Genomic DNA, 24,210 nt, shown 5'->3' with positions numbered 1-24,210 from the left:
ATTTTGTTGATTCCATTTGTACAGAGTCGTTATTATTAAATGCTTTTTACTTGCTTTGTATCACGTCCTCAAGTCTTACAACTCAAATTTCTAATTAAGATAGAAGGCCGAAACTTTGAGGACATCTTCGATGACAATGCATTTTAATAATGTTTTAGGGGGTATCACCATCCCGAAATCCGATAAACACTGTGTAAATGTGTGTAAATGCACTATAGTAATGTATATGGTGGTGTTTATGTCACCCCACCATGTATTAATACGTCACTACAGTTTTTCGAGATTGGAGTGGTTATACTGGGTGACTCACTCCATAACCCCACCTCAATCTTGAAATGGTCATGTTTCCCCACCATTCCAATCTCGAAAAACATGAACAATAAAAGCGTATTTTGAATTTTATTTTAAATAAAATTATTTTAGATTATTAAAGAAATTATATTCTTGAATTTCGTCATATATTACTCATCAACTTATGAAAAATACCCAAATATTTAACAATACGAAATATAATTATTGTTAATGTTATTATTATGTTATATTTACTTAATAACAACGCGTATAAAACTTACAAATAAATTTGTAATAAAATTAGTAATTCATCCTCTATTAGCTCACAAGTAAGATGGAGTTAATAGGGGGTAAAATCAGGGAAAAGAGAGTATCGAGGTTTTATAGTAACCTATATTATCAGCATATCCTATGTAAAATTTGATATAGATCGGTCAAAGGGTTTAGAAGTACATCGACAGATAGAAAGACAGACACACTGTTATTATATTGTTATTAATATATTCAGTATTAATAAGTACGGATACGAATAAGTGTCGATTTTTATTAGCATAATCTCTGCACATTGTATTAAAAAAACCCAACTATAGCAATGGAAAAAGCAATTAAATCTTCATAAAAGTGTTATTTATAAATCTATAAATTAAAAAAAAAACCTTTCTTTTTTAATTTCTTCTACTCTTCTTGCTCCTATTAGCGATACTGATTAAACAGTGCAATACGTCTTTAGTAACAAGAATTGTATGAAAGTAACTAAGAACCGCTAGAATGTACAGACCAAATACTACAAAATAAATGTTATCTCAATCCCGAACATTAAATTGCTTTAGTGCAGTTACGTGAGAAGAGAGTTTAATTTCTGACTCGAAATGTTTTGGTTTCTTTTTTTTTCTAACACAGGAACACCAAACGAAGGTTACAGCCGTAGCCGTATCGTTCGATAGTAGAAGGATCCTTTCTGCAGATGTGCAAGGATATCACAGGTTTTGGATGGCCGACAGCGGCGAGCAGTTGTACGCTTGTATCAAGCCATCTGCACAATTGTACCTGCATGCCAATATTGTATTTGCTGTGTCTGGCAAAAACGAGAACAGGTAAGATAAGACAAACTTTGTTCTCTGCCCTCTTCGCTATCGATCGATAACGGAGACACTCCACTACAAACATTGATGGATTCTCCTTAATGCATTTTCAAACACATGCTATTAAAAGTATAAAAACTTCGCCGCAATCTTTTTACCCTTCGCGTGTATAAAATTTGAATTTTTTTCTAATTTGTATAATTTCCCTTAAAGCTATTATAACTAAATACATCTGCATTTAGCGATTTTACTGTTACTCAATTTCTTCGAAACACAATTAGTGCCATTTACTACGACTCGCAAGTTCTGATTAATAAAATTTTATCGCATCAATATGAAGTGGTAACGCTATTATAAGAATAAAATAAGAATGAAGGGTATAAAATTCTGGACTTTAAATTCTTAAAATTTAAATAAAAATGAAAGAATAAAGCGCGAAACTGTGCAATTAATACTGTAAAGTAAGGTAATACAATAGACTAGGGAGGAACTGAACGGATACAATAAGTATAGAATATACTATTTTAATTTTTCTTTCCAAACGGGGGTTAAACCTCCGAATCCTCCAAGTTTATTATTGCTTGTATACAGCAACGCGATGCATTCCACTTTCTATGAGAAACTGGCCCCTGTAAAGACGTTACAAAAGAAGTTCGTACTCACGACTAGTGTTCAATGGTTTTATCCACTCGGACACTAGCGGGCTCGAACTCCCAAATATACGGCCTTATAACAAATATATCGTGTATATATATATATATATATATAAGAATATATGTAGATATGTAGGATATAGTACTATCATTTAAATAAAAATTTAGAAAAAATTAAAGTATTCTATTATACATACAGTAGTATTGCTTTAAGATTAAACATTAACATTTACTATAAATTTTACATTATTTTAGTACTGAAACAAAACTATTGTGATAATAAAATATGTATTAAATGATTAAAACACAGTTTGGAAAATTGATATTGTGATTGACAGTTGTCAATATTTTTCTTCTAAATGTTTAACAGTTTAAAGTTCTGGCCGGTATGTGATGTAGGAGCGGAGAAAACCGTTAGTCATAGCGACGCCATTTTGTGTTATACAGTGACCCACAACTGCCAGACTATAATCACCGGTTCTCAGGACATGTCTTTGAAAGTATGGGAAGTGGCAACTGGTAAAATAACACAGGTAACGTAAAACCGAATCACTATCTAGCTCTTAGAAGTTAGTCATTTGGGACACGATTTTTATTTACAGGTTCTGGTGGGTCACGACGGTGCAGTTCAGTGCGTGGCTGTTGCGCCTTACTGCCCTACCATGGTTGTATCCGGTTCGGTGGATTGTAGCCTAATTATCTGGGATATGATGACGGGAGCCGATAATCTTACACTCAGAGGTCACACAGAAACTGTCAAATGCGTTAAGCTTACTTTGGATGGAAGCGTTGCCGTTTCAGGTTCGTTTTACTCATAATGTTTAAGCAAGTTTGCCATGTAATCTAAATGCAAATGATTAGAGATTATGCAAAATAAGTATGGTTAATATGCGTGCATAAATTCATTATAGCACTATAAACAAATATGCAAATTATCAATAAGATACAAACTGTTCTTTCACATGTAAATGGTCAATAAATATGCAAAATGCCATAAACAAGGCAAGTATTAATTTAAATTACAGTAAAACCTGTTTAAAGCGGAACCTGGGTAATAAGGAAACCTGTCTAAGCGGAAAAATTATTCGGTGCTGTGCGATTCTGTAAATCTTTTTCATACATGTGTAAATGTTTTTAAAATTTTCGATTTGGTGACATGTCCTAGTTACAGTCTGGTGACTAAAGGTTACAAATTCTCTATCCATTACTTAAGAGCTATAACTACTCTTTCATTAGAAGGATTGATGTGAGTTCGGTACAGTACGTCCTGAACTTGTATCACTCTTCTAATTGGAGCGTGAAGTAAGTCAGTTTAATTGAATGCTTTCTGTTGCAATACCAGATTTATACTTTACCATTTATCTTCTCTATATCAGGTGCTGACGACAATACGCTACAACTGTGGAATACCACCAACGGGCAAAGAATAGCCATGTTAGATCTTCACGTGGCTATGATAACTATGGTAACTTCCGTTAATGTCAGTGATATAGTTGTCCAGCTGGTAAATCAGCAACAGCTCTCGATATTAAGTCTGCATAATAATCCAGCCAAAGGACTAACACTCGAACCTCCAACTTGCTTATCCATGTCAGAAGAGACGAAGTTAACCGGTAAGTATAACGAATTAACATAAACCATTTTGCTTCATTCACAAAATTCTTCCCTTTACAGGGATCCCTGCCAGAGGTGTGCTGCCCAAACGCGTTCTACTCAGAGGTAACCTGAAGAGGGAACAGTCATTCGATTCTCTGTATTGGGATCTGAGATCTAACACACCTAGACTGGAGCCCAGCACGGGTCTTGACGATTTCAAAAGATCTCTCATGGGATCGCGCGAACAGTTATCGCACGTGGGAGTGTGGGATGGATCACTAGGTCGTGTACGTAGTATGCAGCCGGAGGGACTGCCCCTGCAACCTAAAGCCAAGTTACCAAAGCACAAACTTCTTAAAAAACAACAGAGTATGTTCGCGTTTTTTCCCGAGTTTTCGTCGCAACCCAAGTCTATAGTACAAACCCCCAAGATGGAGCTGGAAAGCAAACAAGAACTATCGAGAACGCCGGAAACGGTTCACGAATGTCCCAGTAGATCGGAAAGTTCCGAAGAAGTGGACAACCCAGAGAGTCATGTAGATAGGAAATCTGCTTCGGTCAAGGATTCGTCCATCTGTCGCATCGTGTAATGTGCCCAATTGAAGAGCAATAGCTATCAAAGCACCCGTTAACTAAGCGATTAACAATCATACGTGAGTGTCGTGCATAATGTTTATCTGTCTGTAGAATAGAGAAAACAAAATGGACTCACTCCCTCGCCGCAACAAAAAAAAAAAAATGTTGTCTGTAGTTCGAGAAGTGTTTTTGTGTGATTTGCATCAGTTTTATGTTTTTAACGGCTGGTTGAAGGTTGACGAGTTCGATCCGAACTTCGATTGATCATGCGATCAACAAACTCATCCATTAAAAACGTGATCAAAGTTACATTTCATCAACTTCGTAATGGCGGATTACGGGAATGATTTCTGAGTGTACTTCGTGAAAAATAAATAAGCCAATCACGCAATACACAAAAGTAATTCAAGAAACGATCGAATCACAAAATTAATAACGTTGTTCCTTGTAACTGACGTAACAAATTTGTGACCACGTGATCAATCGAAGCATTCACCATCGCGATCGAATGGATTTTTTTCGTTTTTTTAAACTTAAAGAAAAAAAATGATCATGATATGTAGATAAACCTCGTGTATAGTACGAATTTTAAAAACCCAGAGCGATTATAGTTCTGACTATGCAAAGTATACATTTAGCGATATTCATTCCTCCTAAGAAAAGCGCTTGAAGAAATCGAACCCGGAACCCTTAAGCTGTTCATTTTTTGTGCAAAGCAACGTCCCACAACATATACCTTTGCATTAGCACATTATATTGCACTAAAATACATTAATTTATCGAGTTTACCATAAAATATACACCTAACGAATTACATTTATATAAACAATCATTTTTAACCAATCAAAATCCTTCGTATTCGAATTTGAATTTTAAAACCGAGGCGAGGACCAAATTGATGGTTGCTAAGCAACAAACAGCATCCATGTTACTCTGCAGCTGGCTGGGAACAAAAATTGATAAATAAATAATGTACACAAACCTATAATTAATTTCGCGTGTTCGATATCATTTATGTTTTAAGCGAGTATTGGTTGTGATTTTGTTTTTAAAATATTAATAAAAAGTCGTAAATAAATAAAAAACAATCTAAAATTATTTTTAAAGTTTTCAATATTTATAAATAAAAAATAAAAATAAAAAAATAAATAAATAAATATATATATATATTGTAAATGAAATGAATATTTTAATGATCTATGCACATGGGAAGTTAATAATTAAAAACAATTAAATTTTATAGGATTTTTTTTTAAACTTTGGAGTTTAATCTTTCTGTTGCGTGCCCACCTTTTTACAGGTGAGCATCGATTGGAAGTAGATGAACTTATTCAAATAATATGCAACAGAAACTATACAAATTTGCTTTTTCATTTTTGTTTCTTTTGTATCCACCACCTTATCCATGCACTGGATATTAGCATAGTTAAACATTGTGCCACAGATTGTTTGTGTATGTTGGTTTGCACACATGCAATAAAATGTTTTGTAAATGATGTTTGATTTTTCTTTTCCCCTTGCAACGACTACAGTATATAAATATAACAGTCGACAAATTTAATTTCGTTCCTCTATACGTAGCACTTGATATTGGTATCGGATTTATAAATGGACCGGTTGGGTCCATTTATAAATCCGATACCAAATTCAAATTTTGGAAGAGTGATAAAGCAATCTTAAGGATAATGCCTCTCGAAATGACTTTTATGGGAAACGCCCTATTTAGATGCTAGACACGTGAAGAAAACTCCACGTAGCCAACCTGTTAGTAGGTACGAACCCACGATCAGTGTCCCAATAGTCTTATCCACTCGTCAACTAGTAAGGATTTATTTTTTCCTTATTAGCATATGCATTTATTCTTACAATAAATTAATAACTGAATAACTACATATTTCAAATACATTACTGTTTATCACTTTGTTTTAAATTGAATTACTTTAATGTAAATTTCAACGTAAGAGGAAACTGAGATGGAGGGCGCTAAAGTCTACTGGGCCAAGGGCTCGTAGAATTCTGATATGTTTAGTATGCGTGTAATGGATAAATGTTGGTTTGTAAAATTATATTTTGCATTTATTTATAACTATGAACTGCCCAAAAGTCAGATTTTCAAGAACAGTCAAAACCAGTTCGGAATAATTGCATGTTAATTAAACAACTGAATCGGGAATAATCGCACGTAGCTTTTCCAAATCGTTTTGAAAATAATCATAGAATGTATTTCAATTGCTGAATTTTGAGACAAACTTTTATTAAATTTTTTCATAATTCGACAATTATTATTGCCTAAATAAATTATATATATACACAAGGTTCTAAGAAGGATACAGGGGCTTAATTCCTCTCTACTGACAAAAAAAAAATTAAATTTATTTATTAGAACTGTCGGCAACATAATCCTGTTGCAAATATTAATAAAAAGTCATTATTGATTTTTCAAATATCTTTCATTTTTGAGTTAGCCCGCCTCTGGATTCTTATGGATCGGTTTAAGTATATAAATTATGCTGTTAAATTAATTATTTTGGAAGTATTTTATTATAATTGATATATGCTAATCATACATTATACAAATTGTGTGTATCATTTTTGGATAACATGCATTCGATGTATCAAGTCGTACATAACATATTGATTTAGTAAGAAAATATAATTTATTATTTTTTTTATTAATCTCCAATGAATAATTTCAATTTAGGAAACGTTATCTTGTGAACTTTTTCCTCTATAATTGACTTTCCACAGATGTCTTCTAGCGACGAATTACAATTGAAAACTTTACATTTATCCCAGAATAACTCACGATAATTTGTTCATTACTTAGCAAATTATCTAAATTAAGCAATCGAAATTCTACAATTTAAAAATTTAGCAAGATCTTACAGTGAATATGGGGAAAATAAACCAATTTTCGAAATTTCAGAAACAGTTGTTACAATCATAAACAAGATATTTGTGAAAGTAATTTTAATTTTCGGAGCAGGCCAAATGGAAAAGGAAGTTAAAACATTAGCTTATCACTCTGAGGTATGCTGGTTAGAACCCAGGCGGTCGAAAAACCCTAAGAATTTTTCGGGAGTGATTTGTTCCAGATCAGTCGGGCCTAGTCCCTCACCATCTGGCTGTCCCCATTGTGAGCTTCGCCAAACTCACAATGGGCGTAAAAAAGCCCATAGTATCCCCAAGACAGAAAGAGTAAAAGAAAAAATTGTATACATATATTTCAGGTTTGAAATAATCTTTTTCTAGATTTATAGGTTAAACCAATGGTTCTCAACCTTTTTTTACTCATGGACCACTTTTTCTCTTACTTTTTCTGTGGACCCCACAGACATTGCACAGAAAAAAAAACCTTATATTTTTCACTAATTGACAATATATATACTGTAGAAATTTAATTCTCAGTAAAACAATCGTTTTGAAATGGAATCATCCTATAGACCACTAAAATATCACCATAAACCCCGAATTCGGTATTTTTTTTTTCTATGGACCTGTAGGGTTCATGTGGACCCCGGTTGAGAACCACTGGGTTAAACAATGCTATAAAAATATTTCTGAATGTTTATAATATTATGATAGGTTATTTAATATAAAGTCAAACTTCTGAACAAGAGCAGTTGGCAGAAACATAAATTTGGCCATTGTTTGGAGATTATTTTGTATGCAATTTTGTTCAATAAAAAAGTTTCCCAAAAAATAGCCGTTGTATAGAGGTGTCCATTATTGGAGGTTCGACTGCGTAGTTTACAATTTTCCTATTTAAAGAAGTTTTGTTTAAAAGTTCAAAATTAGATAATAACCAGCAATTATTTATTGTTACATCGTCACAATAAATAATTGCTAAATAATTGCATCGTCACTATGCCGGGTTGCAATTTTTTGTCACAATGCTCTCAATTTTAGTAGTGTCTTTCCCCTGTACATCATACTTTTCCTATTAACAATGGAATCATATAACTCCGTTCTAGAGAAAAATTTTAAATTGAGATAATGTAATTTCCGATCCAAATCGGAAGTTCATATATAGTTAGTCCGGGCACTTACATCTAAGCTTTTCATATCTGGTCTTGACTTTCCTTTATCTAACTCCGTTCTCGAGATTATGGAAGAACAGGCTGACTGACTGGACGGCCGGATGGCCGAGCGGTCAAGGTGGCAGCCTACCGCTCTGGGGACCCGCTAGAATCCGAACGGGTCGAATAATCCCCAGGAATTTTTCGGGGGGTGGTCCGTTCGGATATGTCGGGCCCCGTCCTTCACCACCCGGTCGCCCCATTGTGGGCCTGGCCGAACCCATAACCCTCTTAGTGCCCATAGGGCGGAAAGAGTTAAAAAAAAAAGTCTGACTGACTGATAGACACCAGTGGGTATTTATAAGTCTACAATTTTTTCGAATTGCAGCCCAACAAATCCGAATCTTTTAAGCAGTACAATAAATTCTGCTAAACTTAAATTTTAGATTTAAAAATTTGTATATTGTCCTTACAGTCACCGTAGTCATGCTGTTACAGTTACAAGTTATTAAGCCTACTTTCCCGCCCGTTACATATAACGTAAAAGAAGGAAAGTATGGCGATCGCTAAAAAGTGACCCACCCCCCGAAGATTTTTACATTTTTAAATTCCGATTACGTTGAAACGTCGAGCAACGCAAAAACAATTCGAGTTTTTTTTTTCTGTATATATGGATGTTAGTGTGTATTTGGAGGGCATGCTTTTGGTCATCCTCTTTGAAGCTTATAAACTCCTGTGTCTTTGTCGAAAATTGCTGAAATTTTGCAGGAAGGATTATGTATTAGAGGGATTTGATGCTATTAAAAAAATTTACAAAAATTTAATAGCATCAATCCCTCTAATGGAAAGGGTGAACGGGGTGAGAAGATAGAGGTGGTAGATTTCTCGTATCTCGAGTGGGGATCGATTTAATGATTTTACTCGTTATTAGTATTTACATTATATATATATATATATATATATATATATATATATATATATATTATATATATATATAAAACTCAACTGTACTATCAAAATTAAATGTTTTGTCATTTTATAATAATTAATAATATTAAAATTTTAAAATGAATTATCATACTGTTAGCGCCATACGCAATTTTGAATGCTGTTGCCGGGAAAGTTACGCAACTCGTTGGATTTTGTATAGATATAATCGTTTATGTCAACTAATACAGTTGCATATGTATATGTATATATATATATATACATATGCAACTCTAACTAATACAGTTGCATATATATATTCAATCTTTTCGTATATCAGTAGTGCAATTTCTCTTAAATAATCCATATGCTGTCATATTTTTCCTGAAGAGAAAAATATTTAAGGGCTTGTTATAGGATAAAACCCTATTTTTATCGAAACGTGCAGCATTAAATATAAAAGTAAGATGTGTTTATCATCCGTTCGACTTCGTCTTTTGTGTGTAATCTTTTTTTTCGACCGTTTTATCTGTGACATATTTTAAAATTTGACATTTGAAAAAAAAACGATCTTTTCAGAATGATTTTTTTAATGTTATTATAAAAAATAATTTTTTTAATGTTATTATAAAAAACTCTTCTTTCAAGTTATTCCTTAAGGCGATTACAATGATATACAATTAAATCCAATAGACACAATACAAATCATTCAATAGAGAAAACTGTATTTGCACACATTTTTAACGGACAGATGGCGCTAGTAGACGGTAAATGCAAGTTTTATCATTATTATAATGCCTCTGGATATGTCGGGCACTGTGGACTGACCAAACCGATAATGGGTTTGCTAAAAGAAAGGGCCGTCTTAATGCTCACAGGGCGGAAAAGACATTTAAATACAGCATTTCTTACAATTTATAATAGGAAAATCTATAACAGTTATAGCAAAATGATTCTAAGTAAAGCGAATCTATGACACTAAAACTAAAGTTGTATGTTGATATTCAATATATCGATTAGATTAGCTTCGAATAATCAATAATTATTCGATATTTTTAGTCGATTTAATTATTGATTATCATTAAAAATTCTAATATCGAATTCAAGAACGGGACACAAATTGTTACTAATTACAATTCGCATTTTTCAAAGTGACATTTAAAACGAATAAAGTCAGTAACACAAACGTGCGCGGCACACGCGACTATTCGACCAGATGACTACTGGGGGACATTGTCGGTCCGTCACACTGTCGCGTGTTGGACAGATTTAAGTTAGTATACAGCACGTGCCTGTGTCGTGTACCCAGTTAACGATAATGCGAAATCCTTGAAACAATTCCCGAAACGTCGCAATGATCTGTGAAAAGATTTTAAAGCGATTTCAAGTAACGAAGACAAACGACAATTGTGCCAAAAGATATCCAAAATTAGCGAAAACACAAGTAAGATGTGATGGTAAAGGTGTAGAACACAATTTTGGTAAATGATGCAAATAAGCTTACCTGTTACGTTTGAATGTGCATCTCAGTTGACTTCCTCTTGTATGACGAACTATCATTTCCAGAACAAAAACCAACAGTAGTCTACTACTTAGAACAATTCAATTGGCCTTGGTAACGTTTTCCCATTTACACTAGAAGTCCTAACGGAAACGTTCTCCCTGCTCATCGTTTACAGCACCCAAATTATCCGAAAAGAAATTTAGGCGTGGTCTGTTCTTGAGATTGAAATCTCATGCAACATTCAGTTCAACATTCAGTTCAGTTCATATATTGCACTCAATAAGTTCTTATTCCCTGTTTAAAAAGCCATTTTCTTTTACACAGGTTCTTTGTGCATAATCTCAAGTTCAGTCCTTAAATTCAAGATTGAGTATCTTATACGAAGCAATTCAAATTCAGATGTGAGTGGAAGAAGTTCAGCTTGAGGGACATCTGGCAACCTAGGTCTTGACGCTGTATAGAAAATCGTTTGCAAATTCCACATGGTTGGGATGCTTTGTGTTTCCAAGAAAACTATAACGATTCCTATGCTGCCGATTTCAATCAATTCATTCTTATTTCAAATTCCCTGTTTTTAAGCAGTCTTCTCAATCTTATATGAGATCTCGTGAAAACTCTTTCTATGATCTTAGGACCACTCCGTCCAGGAAAAATTTTTCTCGTATGTACGCGCTTTCAATTCTGTCGAAAGCTTTCACGAATGCTCTCATAAAACCAAGTTTGATGTGAAGTGGGTGCAATGTTGCTTTTATGAATTGGACTATAGGCGGATGAATTACGTTTTCGCTTGTGTATAATTATCAAGTTTCGGCCAATCTCTCTTGATGTAACAGTTTGTTGTGTTGAAGCACTTACGTAGACAGAGATGATGCTACTGCTTCTTGTAACTTCCCTTCAGATTAAAAACTTGGTGCAACAACTTTAAGTTCACTGCAAAATTACAATAATTTGTACTTGATCTCGGCGAAGAGTGTGGCAATTGTATAATGTTTCTTTCTCTCCTACAGTATACACCAGGAGAATTGAAAGTCGACTTTCTTTCATTATGCGGGAGTGTAACTCTCAAGGTGAATGTACCAGTAGACAAATCTACAAAAAGATGCCATTCATGGGATTGTAGCTGAGAGTTCATGTGAGAGTCCTAACACATCTTTACATAGCAGCATTGAATTTTCCATTGCAAAGAATGATTCCAGAATCCGGCTGCAAATCTTATATAGGCCTATTGAAATTTTGGTGTCAGGTGCAAGTAAATTCTACTGCAATCTTAGGCGTTCGGCTTGTTAATAAAATAATTTCATATTTCTCATTAAATCGTTAAGCTCCTGGACGAATAAAGTCAATTCATCCAGAAAGAACTTAGCGATTTAAATGTGTAATATGAAATTATTTTATTAACAAGCCGAGCGCCTAAGAATTATTATAATATACGCCTGCATTATATTCGTTTGAAAACTAACTCTTTGTCACGTGACATGTTCAAGTCCTTCTGGTGCGAAAGACTTAGAAATTGGCAAATTCTCATTATATGGCACTGATTTCATTGCGGCAGGAACAGGTACCGTCAGCGGTGGCCTTAATGATTGCGAGGCTCCGGGCAGCAGATCTTTGTGAGGCCCTTGTCCTTTGTGTATAGTATATGAATTGAAAATACATATTTCTCATGATTGACGAGAAATGCAAAAGTTATAAATAAATAAATTTAGAGTGTTAGAATATTATATTAGAAGATTTATAAAAGTTAACAGTCATAAAGACGACAAATTAGTAATGATGATACACTAAGGTACATAAATGCCTTAGAAGATATACGCAGGGATTTAAAAATGATGTTTGCGGCTTATACCTAATAGCTAAGGATAAAATAAAAAGTTTTAAATATCAACTTTTTTCTACTCGAGTTGTTGCGCGAGGCTCCGGGCGATTGCCCTGCTCGCCACCCCCTAAGGCCGCCACTGGGTACCGTACGTCAGTATACGTAATGTTATTTTTACTTTTAGACAAATAACCATGGACTACAGTAAGACAAAACTAGCAATCTTTCCGGCAGTTCCTTAATTCACATTTTACAACTGGTACAGAAAAATTGCACGGCAAACATACTCTGCCTTACAGTACAAATCACACAACACACGTGGATCCCATGGCCAGTCTTGATCACTCAGCGGACAAAGTGTAGTCACTGTGCTATCTTCACGTATTCTCTTACGTTCTCGAACTGAGATTTTGGGATTATTTGCCACAAATAAAACAAAATATGTTTAGATCAATCAAACAGCCATGGGTTCAGACATCGATATAAGTTATCACAAAGTACTGCAGGGTTCACTGAAATCACTACACCCGACACGCACTATACACTACAGGTGCACTGATGATAACATTTATTTATCCAACGGCACAACTTCAAACAATTGTCACCACTTCCAGTAACCATACATACTAACAAGTAAGACTGAACACAGTGAACAGAAAAACGATGATTTACAACACAAGCGATCTATATAGTGTTGCCAGATTAAGACTAAACCATTCCTATCTTTTACCAGATATGACGTCAAGCAGCTCGAAAAAGGTACGTGAGTGAAATATTTGAGTGACAAATCCGAAATTAGTAAAACACGTTAATTTTCAGGATTCAAAATGATTGCTCCCTACTGTATTCTATTTATATTTTTCCAATAACTTGATGTTAAGCTTTTAATTACGTAACAATAAATTTTCGATTTTAATATTCTTATTTAATTTAATAATTTTTAATTATTTACCTTAAACTTCTTTCTCTAATTTTCATCTTTGATTCCCCCTTTGGACACTAAGATGGCCTTTTAATCATACTCATCAAGGGTTTGGCCAGGCCCACAATAGGAGAGGTGGTGAGGGAAAGATCAGATATATCCAGGACAAAACACTTCCAAAACATTCTTGAGGTTGCATGTCTGGTTCGATTCCAGGTCTCTAAGTGGATACCTTATCACTTAGGGCTTTAATCAAACCATCTCTTTGTGTATGCTGATTAATCCTATAGAGAGGTTTCAAGTCGACATCACGAGTGAGCATGCACAATTGTCCGGCGCCATCTTTGTGGTTTATTTATGTTTTATTTGTGTTTACGCCCGCTTTAGCTGGAGTTCTTGCGCGAATATCACTGTGGTGAATTGTTGTGTAATTGGGTGTAATGCTAATTCACTCAAGAACAAAAAAATATCATTTTTTAAAATTCCGGCATTATTTCTCATCAAGGACCCCAAACTGAAGAGCTTTCACGGCAAAGGCAAATATATGGCTCTCGAGAATTAACCGGAAAAATTTTCTAGTTATCAATAAATAATTAGATAAACTTTTGCATAAGTATCATAAAGTGTGTACAAGCCGGTTGCATAAATCCTTTTGTTAATACCGACAAAATAAAGTTAAATAATTTTAACAACCGCAAATTTTAGTTTGAATACCTAATGGTTGTATTCTAACTTTATTTTTCACCTTTCAATTTGTTTTCTTGGTGTCTGTTTGTAATAAATATACAGTAGAGTTGACATTAAAGAGTGTAAGCAAAGATAATCACTTAGCAGATGAAGAATTATAAATGCATTTTGAACCAATTGTCCTTCTAATCTAATTTACATAAATAAAAGTGTGTGTATTTTTAAAGATATAAGCCAATAATTTCCATTGATCACTTACAAATACAGTGGCTAAGTTAAGTTATTTTGGTGAGCAACATTGACATTTCTTTAAGATGTTATTTTTGCAATGATTTTGTTACATTAGTAACAAATAATCATTACATAGTAATCTTCAAGTTGTTCCTGACAAATTCTTATCTATTACTTATATATAACATACCATAAGTTTTTTAATATTAATAATTTTATCTATATTAATAACAATAATTTAATATTAAATTGTCACAATATATTATTGAAAAAGTTATTTTTACCACAAAGGAAAACCTTGATGAGTTATCACCAGACTGAGTGCCAACATTAAACATGGGGTATGAGAGCAGCCAACTGCATATTAGTTTTATGAAAGAGCAAGTAATCAGGAGAAATCCAACCACTTATAAGATAATTATGGGCCTCTAAAGATTTGTATGCTTTCATTTGTGAAAGAGTGTATTAATTTAAACATCAGTAATTTGTCATCAAAACCAAGTAACTTATGATGTCACCAAATTCTACTTTAGGGCATAACTCTTGATCTACAACAAAGATACACCTTGACATAATGTAACTTTCTCTTCTTATAAAATAGCATCTTGTCCTGTCAGACTGCAAGAATAGCCCACCAGAAAAGCATCTTTTTTAACTTAGTCCATGATATAAAAATACTGCAGTTCTATTAAGTTTAAATAGGAAAAAAGCATTGCCAACCTGTCAAATAACAAACTATATGCAAACTAAGTAAGTGAATGCTAGACTACAAACATGGCGAAGGGGCAAAGCAAACATGCGTTTTATCATATGACATGCAACCTTGGGTTGAATCTATTTGTAAGAAGTGAAATTGAGATGGATATATCCTTAATATGCTGGACTGCTAGTTTGCTAAGGTGATAAAGGCCACTCTAAAGGACAGGGTTCAAATTATGGCCAGCTCAAAAACATTCAGGCATGAATTGAAGCCATCCTTTGCCATCTAGCCTTTTATCATTCCATCATGTGATGGGCACGAGAAAAGACTTAATCCTGCAGGACAGTCAAAAATGAAAAGCATAAATGATGTTGATAGAATCATTTATATTTTGTGTATTATCATCAATATTAATTTATTAAAAGGCTTTTTAATATGTATTATTTAAATTTACTCATCTGAAATCTTGTAATTTATAATACTACAACAATGATCTTATAATAGAATATATTTTATTTACAAATATAATCAATCTCTTTGTACATTTATATAATAACAACAAAATTTATCAACAGTTCTTTCACTTAAACTAATATTTTTTTCTATAACCGAATCTCATTTAAGCTCTATATGTTGGAATAAATTAAACGCACTTAATGCCAGATTATATTTACTTTTCACCTTTCTTGCAAGTCATTATATAGATTTATACTGGATAATATCCAGTCTGTGATAAATATACAGCTTTGTAATGAAGTTGTATAAAAATTTTGATATAACTTTCTAATTTACACTTGAAAATTTAATTATAATTAATACTATATACAACATTAAGCATTGTGTAATAACAATGCATGGATATCTCCATAAATGGATAGTAAAATGCCACAGTTGAAGTAAATGTGACAGAAAGTACATCAGTCTATATGCACCACTTGAATTTGTTCTTGAAACTGGCTTCTTAGATAACAATAGATTTGTACTCTATAAATTATAACAATCTCTAATGATAAAAATCTTCTGTATAACTCGTGGACCTTTGATTTTCACATAAAATGTGTCTCATTTTGATATTGAACTTGTTAAATCATTCGTGATGTTTCGTCAGTACAATATTTATAAATAGGCAATAAAATATCTAATGCTGTGAAAGCATGTGTCCCATATTTCTTAACTTGGAATATGTAAATATTTGATTTAGAATGTATTTAAATATCAGAATTCGACATCCCATCCAGTATCATCATCTCGCGGAGGTCCTTCTGTCTCGGGTGGATATGGATCAAAGTTGCTGGTATCTAGCACATTTTGAACCTGTAAAATATATGAAACAATACTCTAAAGTCAAATTTTTTAATTTGGTAATATTATCATTAAATTTAATAGTGTAAGTATATTAAACATTATTTTAAAAAGTAAATCATTATTGATTTTCAATCAACTGTGATTAGAACTGAGCTTTTGTTTGTATGATCAAATTACAAATATGTTGATAAGGATTTCAATTACAGTAGTATCTGAATAAAATTGTAGTAAAACCTATGTAAACTGGAATCAACAATACTGAATATTTTTACTAGATTGGCAGGTTTATGTTTTGAACAGAACCCAGAAATCTGTTTTATTGAATATCATTGGATCTATCTTAAAAGATATATCAGATCAATTTGCTGGAGATTGACAAATTACTCAGAAAAAATTCAAATCTTGACAACAAGAAAATGCCATTAGAAAGAAGATTCAAAAATAGAAATATTTCATAGCTTCATAACTATTAACAAACATCATCAGCCAACCCGTAATACATAAAGCTACCACCAACCAAAGCCGAAATTATCGGGCTGGAAATGGCTATACTAACTATAATTAATATAGCCATTTCCAGCCCGATAATTTCGGCTTTGGTTGGTGGTAGCTTCATAACTATTTTCCTTGTAAAGCTCTGATTCTTCATAACAAAACAATACAATTTATGCTCTTTATATTATTTTTTCTATTAAAAATACTTTGAATATTAAAAATAAGAATAGAATACTTTTAAAATACTGAACACACAAATTAGTATTCAGACAATATCCAAATCTTCTCTTAGTGGATAGAATTCTTATTATTATACAGTTTACTGTGAGAAAAGTAAATTAATATATATCATAAATGGTTTGACATTTCAGTAAAAGAAAATTAACATTGAAAGCGAGTGTAAAGCTAACATATATCTTTACAACCACCTGTAAAATATTTATATAAAAATACTTTATTGTTTTTATATGTAATTTCATCTGTACTGGAAACTTAATCAGATATGAGTTAAACTCAATTACAGAACACAATAGTTATGCCATACAACTGCATATTGTTTTCTGTAATCAGATTTAATTAATATAGTAAAACAATAAAAGTAATTACATAGAAACTATTCTAATTTTTAATTCTGTAATATAATCTTGATAACATTAAATGATGAATTGGGCATAAAGTACAATAATTTTTCTTAATTATGTATTACTGCTAATTCTCTGACAAAAATAACCCATAATTTTTCATAACAATATTCACATATTAATGTGCTGCATATATATGGTATATGCTATATATATATACCATAATTAGAGATGTTCTGATACCACAAAAGTATTGATACCAGTATCAGTATCGATCTTAAAGTATCAATACCAGTCACTATCTGCATTGGGTATCAAAACTGAAAATCTTGCTGGCAGTCACTGGTCAATCTGTGGCTTGATTTTGAAACTGAATTTTAACATAAATAACATGCTTTATTCTGGTTAGTTATTATTAATAAATTATTAAAACTGATTTCTAATATAAACTAAATGTTATCAATACTGTATCACTTGATTTGAAATTTTAATATATTTTCAAATGTTTCAAAATAATTGGCAAATTATATATAAATAGTAATCTTAGCTTTAAGCATACTGTACATAACTTCTGAAAATGAAATTTGATTGAATTTTGGTTATTAATATTTATTATACAAGTTTAACATAACCAAAAATAGTGTAAGATTTGGTTTCAGTTTCAGCAGAAGCTGATATTAAAACCCAAATCTGGTTTTGGTTTTGGATTCAGCTGAAAAATCTAATTTCACTTGGATCTTACCTGTCTGTGAAGAACATAACAATACCAGATCTGATACCCAAGGAAAAGCATTGATACCAGTATTGGTATCTGACCGAATTATCGAGTACAAAAAAGAAAAAAGTATCAATATGGTATCAGTGTCAGCAGTATCAAAACATCCCTAACCATAATTAACATTAATGTAGTCCAAAATTTAATTTCTTACAATAAATGAGATTAAACACTTGAACTAATTATTTTTAATTTAAATATTTACTTAAATCACTTCTATATTTTAATTATTATTGATTATAAAGAAATGTCATCATCTGAATTATATTTATGCCAATTATGTCTGTGGCTTGGTGCAAAAAAAATGCAAATGTCAATATTTATCAAGTTGCACCATTGTCAACATTGGCTCTTCTTCACAAGAATTTTTTTCTTTAAATATTGACACAGGCATTGGCACAGCTTGTTTTGTTTCTTCCTATTTATATTTTGACTTTGGCATACACACACATAAAAACGTTATAAAACTTTATAAATTTATATCACAACATAAGCAATAATACAAAAATTAAGAAAAACTATAATTTTAACCCACATTGCCATTAGAAATTAAGATTTTAAATTATATTAAGAAAATAAAAATTTGTATACTTTTCACATAGTTTACAACAACAAAACCCTTAATAAAAATTTAAATATTGATAAATTAATATATTCTATATCTGTCTTATAAAATTCAATGCAAACATTTTCAAATATTAATAAAATTTATAAACTTTAATATTACGTAGATTAACATCTATTGTGATTCTTTATCTTATTTATGTATCAGATAATACCATTGTTCTTAATTAAAAGCTTTGTTTTTCAAATTTATAAGAAAGATAAAGTTCTTATGTATTATGATTTTAGCAATTTATCATATATATATTATTGTTTGTCATTATAGATGTTACTTTATCGTAGAAATAACAAGTCAATTTTCATGTCTTTCTATAAAATAAGAAATATACAGAAATCAAATATTACTAATTTTGTAATTGATAATTTAAATAAAGTAAAGCCTATTCTTGATTTTTGTACATTAGATGGCTGTAATGTTCTAAAATGTAATTAATAACTATATATATATAACTGTAATCAATGAATTTTTAATTGTTCTTTGTATGTAAAAAAATTCATAAAATTCAAAAGATATATAGAATAGTTATAAAGACTGATTTATTAAAGAAATGTGCTTTGAAAAATCAATGATCTGTAAGAAAAGATCATCATCTGGTTTTTCAGTTCAGTTGGATATTTAGAATAAATTTTATTTGCTTCAGTTCTGTAAAGTAACATCAGAACTAGTTTCTAATAATATATTTTCTATCAATTTCAAATTATAATATTTAAAATTCTTCTCTGTCACTATCAATAACAGACATTTTTGAAGTGGTAATTTAATCTGTGGCAATAAAATTTAGAATAAAAACAGTCTTTCAATTATTTCTTTCATTTTAAATGGACATTATTCAGTAGAGAAACCTAATACTTACTAATGGAAGAATTGGAGGAGTGAGAGTTCGGTTACGAAGTCCTTCCCAATTAAAACCATCAAACCACCTGTAAAATCATTACATGATTATTTCTCTTAATTAATTTTTTCAATTTAATTTTTACACTGCTTATAATTATTTATATCTTACTTGTGTTTTTGAATATCTTTAATCCCTCCTTTCTGATATCCTAACCTCTCTGTAGGATTGTCACTAAAATTAAAAATTTTAAATTAATATTATCTTATTGTTTAAAATAATAAAAGTGATTCTGAAAAATCATTATGCTAACAACATGAAAATATATTAATACCTGCATATAAATTTAAAATATTCAATATAAAATAATTTAACATTTAACAAATATATAATGCTTTTGTTATTTAGCAAATCAGATTATCAGTAACATACATTTTTGGAATTTATTTTATATCTTTATTTTTATACCATTAAAATCATGAGTAAAAAATGTTAATAATTTCCAATGAAAAAGTTAAATAAAGTACTGTTAGAAGTTTGCAGCATTTTTGTTGTTTTATCTGATATTTTTATGGAAACAAAACATGATTATTTTCAAATTAATGACATTTTTACATCATTTTATCTGACAATTCAACTGTCTTTCATTTTAAGAAAAAATTCATAACAAGGCTAGTATAAGTCAATTAATAATAATAAAAATCTACTTGATCTAAGTATGTCAGAAACAAAGTTTTATGTTTAATAATAAGTCGTATTTTTAAATAGATGAAAAATATGCTCACCGACACAGCTTCTTAATTAATGCAGCAGCATTTCTAGTAATGCAACGTGGAAAATCTACTGCATCAATTCCTTTAAGAATTACATTGTAAGTTCTCATTGGATCAGGACCCGTAAATGGTGGCCTATAATGTAATATGTATTGTTGTGATATAAAATTTGTTTATACATAAATTAAATATAATAAAAAACTTAAATACTTACGTTCCAGTCAATAGTTCAAACATAAGAACACCCAAAGACCAGTAATCAGCTGAAATATCATGACCTCTGTTTAGTATCACTTCTGGAGCTACATATTCTGGAGTACCACAAAACGTCCAAGTTTTATGACCATTATTTAATTTTTTGGCAAAACCAAAATCAACCTATGATTTCAAAAATTAAATATATAAATAATATTGAATTATACAATAATGTGCTAATAAACTATTAGAAGAAAATACTCTTAAATTTTATTCTGAAACAATTTAAATCTATGATTTTAAATCCAAGCACATTAGAAATTAACCAGTTTTAGAATCATTTTCTCTCAGATAAATTGAATAATTTAATAAGATATCAATAAGTTTTAAATTGTTACATTTAGTCCATATTGAAATAGTAAGATAACTTAAGCAAACACTTTCTAAATACTCAAAACAATATTTATTATAAAATAAAAATCAAAGAAATGCTATTGCATATATTTTAACTTAATAATTAAATCTGACTCTTTACACAAACATTTTAATTTTAATAATAATAATAACAATTTATCACAACAGACCAGACATCACACTCATTGACAAACACAATAAAATCACATACATTATAGACATATCCATTCCAAACACTCACAATATACAAAACGCATGCACTGAAAAAATTAGCAAGTACACAGAACTCGCCCAGGAAATAAGGCATCTGTGGAGGATGGATAGGGTGCTTACTGTACCTGTTGTTCTCTCCTCTACAGGTGTCATACCACACACACTACACAAAAGCCTGGGCACATTACAATTGAATAGAAACATATACATCACACTACAGAAGGCCACTATATTGAATACATGTCATATTGTGAGAAAATTCCTGAATATAGACACACACACTGATACACTTCTTTAATTTCTGTTTTGGTTACTATGCCTTGACTTTGGTCCGGCATAGTACACAGCCACCGGTGTTAACCGAGTATATCTCACTTAACCCAACATAATAATAATAATAAAATATTTGAAAAGATTTTATTTTCTAAGTTATTGTTGTTTTGCATAAGGTAACAACTACTAAAATATATATTTTCTCAAAATATTACAGTAATTCTGCAATAAATATTCCATTCTTTGGAAAACACTTGAAATTCAGATATATTTGCTGATATCCATTATTAATAATTCATATCTTTCTAAACATGTGTGATATCTTATCTTTTTGTTTTGTTTTTTTTATTAAATATACTTTTGAAAGATTTATTTATAGTTAAAGCAACAATTTGAAACAAAATATCAATATTCTATTTTCAATTTAGAGATAATTTATTTATTTACTTTTTGAATTAATTTTTATTTTCCAAATGTAAAATTAAATATTCTTTACTAATTTCAATCAAATCAAATTTTATTAGTCAAGGCCTCAGCCTGTTACAGAGGGAGTTGTGCAGCTTACAAACAACACAACGAATAATACGAAAACAATTAAGTATTAAGAAATTTTAAAACATAATTGTATAAATTGCAGACAAAACGATATGTTGCCCGATGAAATATTTTATACATAGCTTCTACCGAATCACATTCATGTAGACTGATAAGATTGTATTTTTGCCTTAACTCAAGGCTTTTCTCACATTTACAAATCAGATGGAATTTGGAAAAGGACGCACAACATCTTGGGCAAGAAGTATTCTCGTATACATACAATCTATTATCAAACATTAGGGAATTAGAATTAAGTCGGAGTTGAATAAAAAGTCGCTTCATTTTAAACGGCAAATTAGAGAATAAATAACTATTATTACTTGGAAATAATAATATCGTACTATAGCTGTTTTGTGATATTCTTAAACAAGTGTCTTCTATGTCTCGCGAATGAGAGATATTAAGAACATTCCAAATAAGTTGTTGATATACTTCTTCTTCAAAATCCAACGGGAAAATAAATGGTTCAATCGAACAGCCAAAACCGTTTATCACTTTAGAGATTAGAGAAACCCAGTTATTTTTAGATGGTTTCTGTTTAGAGTTCTTATATAGTTGATACAAAAGGTTGAATTTAATGCCACCACTGTCTCTTAGCTTAATTATCAACTTCAAACATCTTTTCATGATGAGCGCTATAGGACTAAATCTACTTGTCTCCACTCTTAACACACTTCCCGGAGTTTTGTAATCCAACCAAAACAATCTACGTAGGAATTTATTCTGTATAACTTCCAGCTTCTGGACATTGGAGAGACACCATAAAGGAGATGCATAACTCACAGAGTTAAAAACCAAGGACTGAAATAGATTAAACTGGGTTTGGATCGAGCCCAAATGAGTCTTGGCGCAAAGCTTGATCACACCCTGGATTAGTCGATTGGCTTTGACCATCATATCTTTGGTCTGTCTTTCAAACGAAAGCAAAAGTGAAAAAATTACTCCTAGAAATTTTGTTTCGTTGACCACCTTAATCTCTGTATTATCAATAAAGAAAGACATATTTTTCTTAGGAAGTCTTGATCCATTCCTGAATATCATTATGTGAGATTTCTTCAGATTAATGGTCAAATCCAATTGAGAAAAGTACATAGTTAATAGTCGTATTTTCCTTCTAAGAGCAACCGCCGTCGGTGCTAGAATAATAATATCGTCGGCATACGAAATAGAGTGGATCACCGTACTACCTATCGTGAATCCATCGTCGTCATTATCGAAAATATCATTAATATCATAAATATAAAAGTTAAACAGATAGGGAGACCAAGGGTCTCCCTGTAATAGGCCTCGGTAAATCGAATGGGGACATCCCTGATCACCATTATATCTGCAGGTCATCTTATAATGCCCAAACAATAGCCCGACCGATTTGACCATATTACTCTCCGCTCCACAATGTAACATTTTATTCTGCAACGCCCGAACATTCACTGAGTCATATGCCTTCTCAAGATCAACAAACAAGGCAAAAACTTTGTGTCTTTTTTAAATAACTGGATCTGGATGGTGGCCAACAAAACAAACAAAGTAACCTGAGTACCACCACTTAAAATGAAGGCAAATTGGATTGGATTTAGTAAATTCTCATGTTCAGTCCATTCAATAAATCTAGACACCAACATAGCAGTAAAAAGTTTGCGAAATGTCGAAAGTAAAGCTATCGGGCGATAGTTAGCTGGATTGGCTCTATCTCCTTTCTTATATACCATTCGAAAAATCACATGATTCCACGACTCAGGAATAATACCCATTACATAGAATCTATTGTATTGCCTGATTATATAATTTAAAATTGTACTCGGTAGAAATTTTAATATTATATTAGGAACCCCGTCAAAACCCGGGGCCGATTTAGTTTTTAGCTTCCTTACACATGAATGAAGTTTTTGTATAGTAAAGACCTCTTCCATTGGCAAAGACTCCATCTCTTTAAATTTTCCCATTCTAGTTATCGCCAATCTATCCCTATATCTAACCGAAAAATTATCGAAAAATTTATTCCATTCTTCTAACGATATATTAACAGATCCTTTTGAATGAGCAACAGGTCGTCGAAAGCTATTGATCACTTCCCAAAATTTTTTAGAATCTTTCATTCCTATTAAGTACTTGTTTAAATCAGCATAAT

General features: G+C 31.6%; 2 protein-coding genes and 1 long non-coding RNA gene across 7 annotated transcripts in view; 1 reads left to right on the top strand and 2 right to left on the bottom strand.

Moving 5' to 3' along the window:
- The window catches only part of LOC136986200 (protein qui-1-like), a 94,334-nt gene extending 90,042 nt beyond the window's left edge, over nt 1-4,292 (top strand). For all 3 annotated transcript variants that reach the window (XM_067283684.1, XM_067283682.1, XM_067283683.1), the window contains 5 exons: nt 1,192-1,385; nt 2,397-2,559; nt 2,629-2,827; nt 3,403-3,639; nt 3,701-4,292. In XM_067283684.1, the coding sequence (XP_067139785.1) occupies nt 1,192-1,385; nt 2,397-2,559; nt 2,629-2,827; nt 3,403-3,639; nt 3,701-4,212 (1,305 nt within the window). In that variant the 3' untranslated portion in view covers nt 4,213-4,292. The remainder of the gene's footprint in view (nt 1-1,191; nt 1,386-2,396; nt 2,560-2,628; nt 2,828-3,402; nt 3,640-3,700) is intronic.
- Nucleotides 1-24,210, bottom strand: part of LOC136986207 (uncharacterized) — a 129,536-nt gene that overhangs the window by 8,442 nt on the left and 96,884 nt on the right. The gene's annotated exons all lie outside the window — the stretch shown is intronic.
- The window catches only part of for (cGMP-dependent protein kinase for), a 51,947-nt gene continuing 43,236 nt past the window's right edge, over nt 15,500-24,210 (bottom strand). For all 3 annotated transcript variants that reach the window (XM_067283686.1, XM_067283688.1, XM_067283687.1), the window contains exons 14-18: nt 20,605-20,768; nt 20,403-20,525; nt 19,789-19,851; nt 19,639-19,705; nt 15,500-16,318 (exon numbers count right to left, since the gene is read on the bottom strand). In XM_067283686.1, the coding sequence (XP_067139787.1) occupies nt 16,220-16,318; nt 19,639-19,705; nt 19,789-19,851; nt 20,403-20,525; nt 20,605-20,768 (516 nt within the window). In that variant the 3' untranslated portion in view covers nt 15,500-16,219. The remainder of the gene's footprint in view (nt 16,319-19,638; nt 19,706-19,788; nt 19,852-20,402; nt 20,526-20,604; nt 20,769-24,210) is intronic.

The sequence above is a fragment of the Centruroides vittatus genome, unplaced genomic scaffold (genome assembly GCF_030686945.1).
Source record: "Centruroides vittatus isolate TY-2023 unplaced genomic scaffold, ASM3068694v2 scaffold_1015, whole genome shotgun sequence".
Taxonomy (NCBI): Eukaryota; Metazoa; Arthropoda; class Arachnida; order Scorpiones; family Buthidae; genus Centruroides; species Centruroides vittatus.
This window is presented reverse-complemented; position numbering and strand designations above follow the sequence as displayed.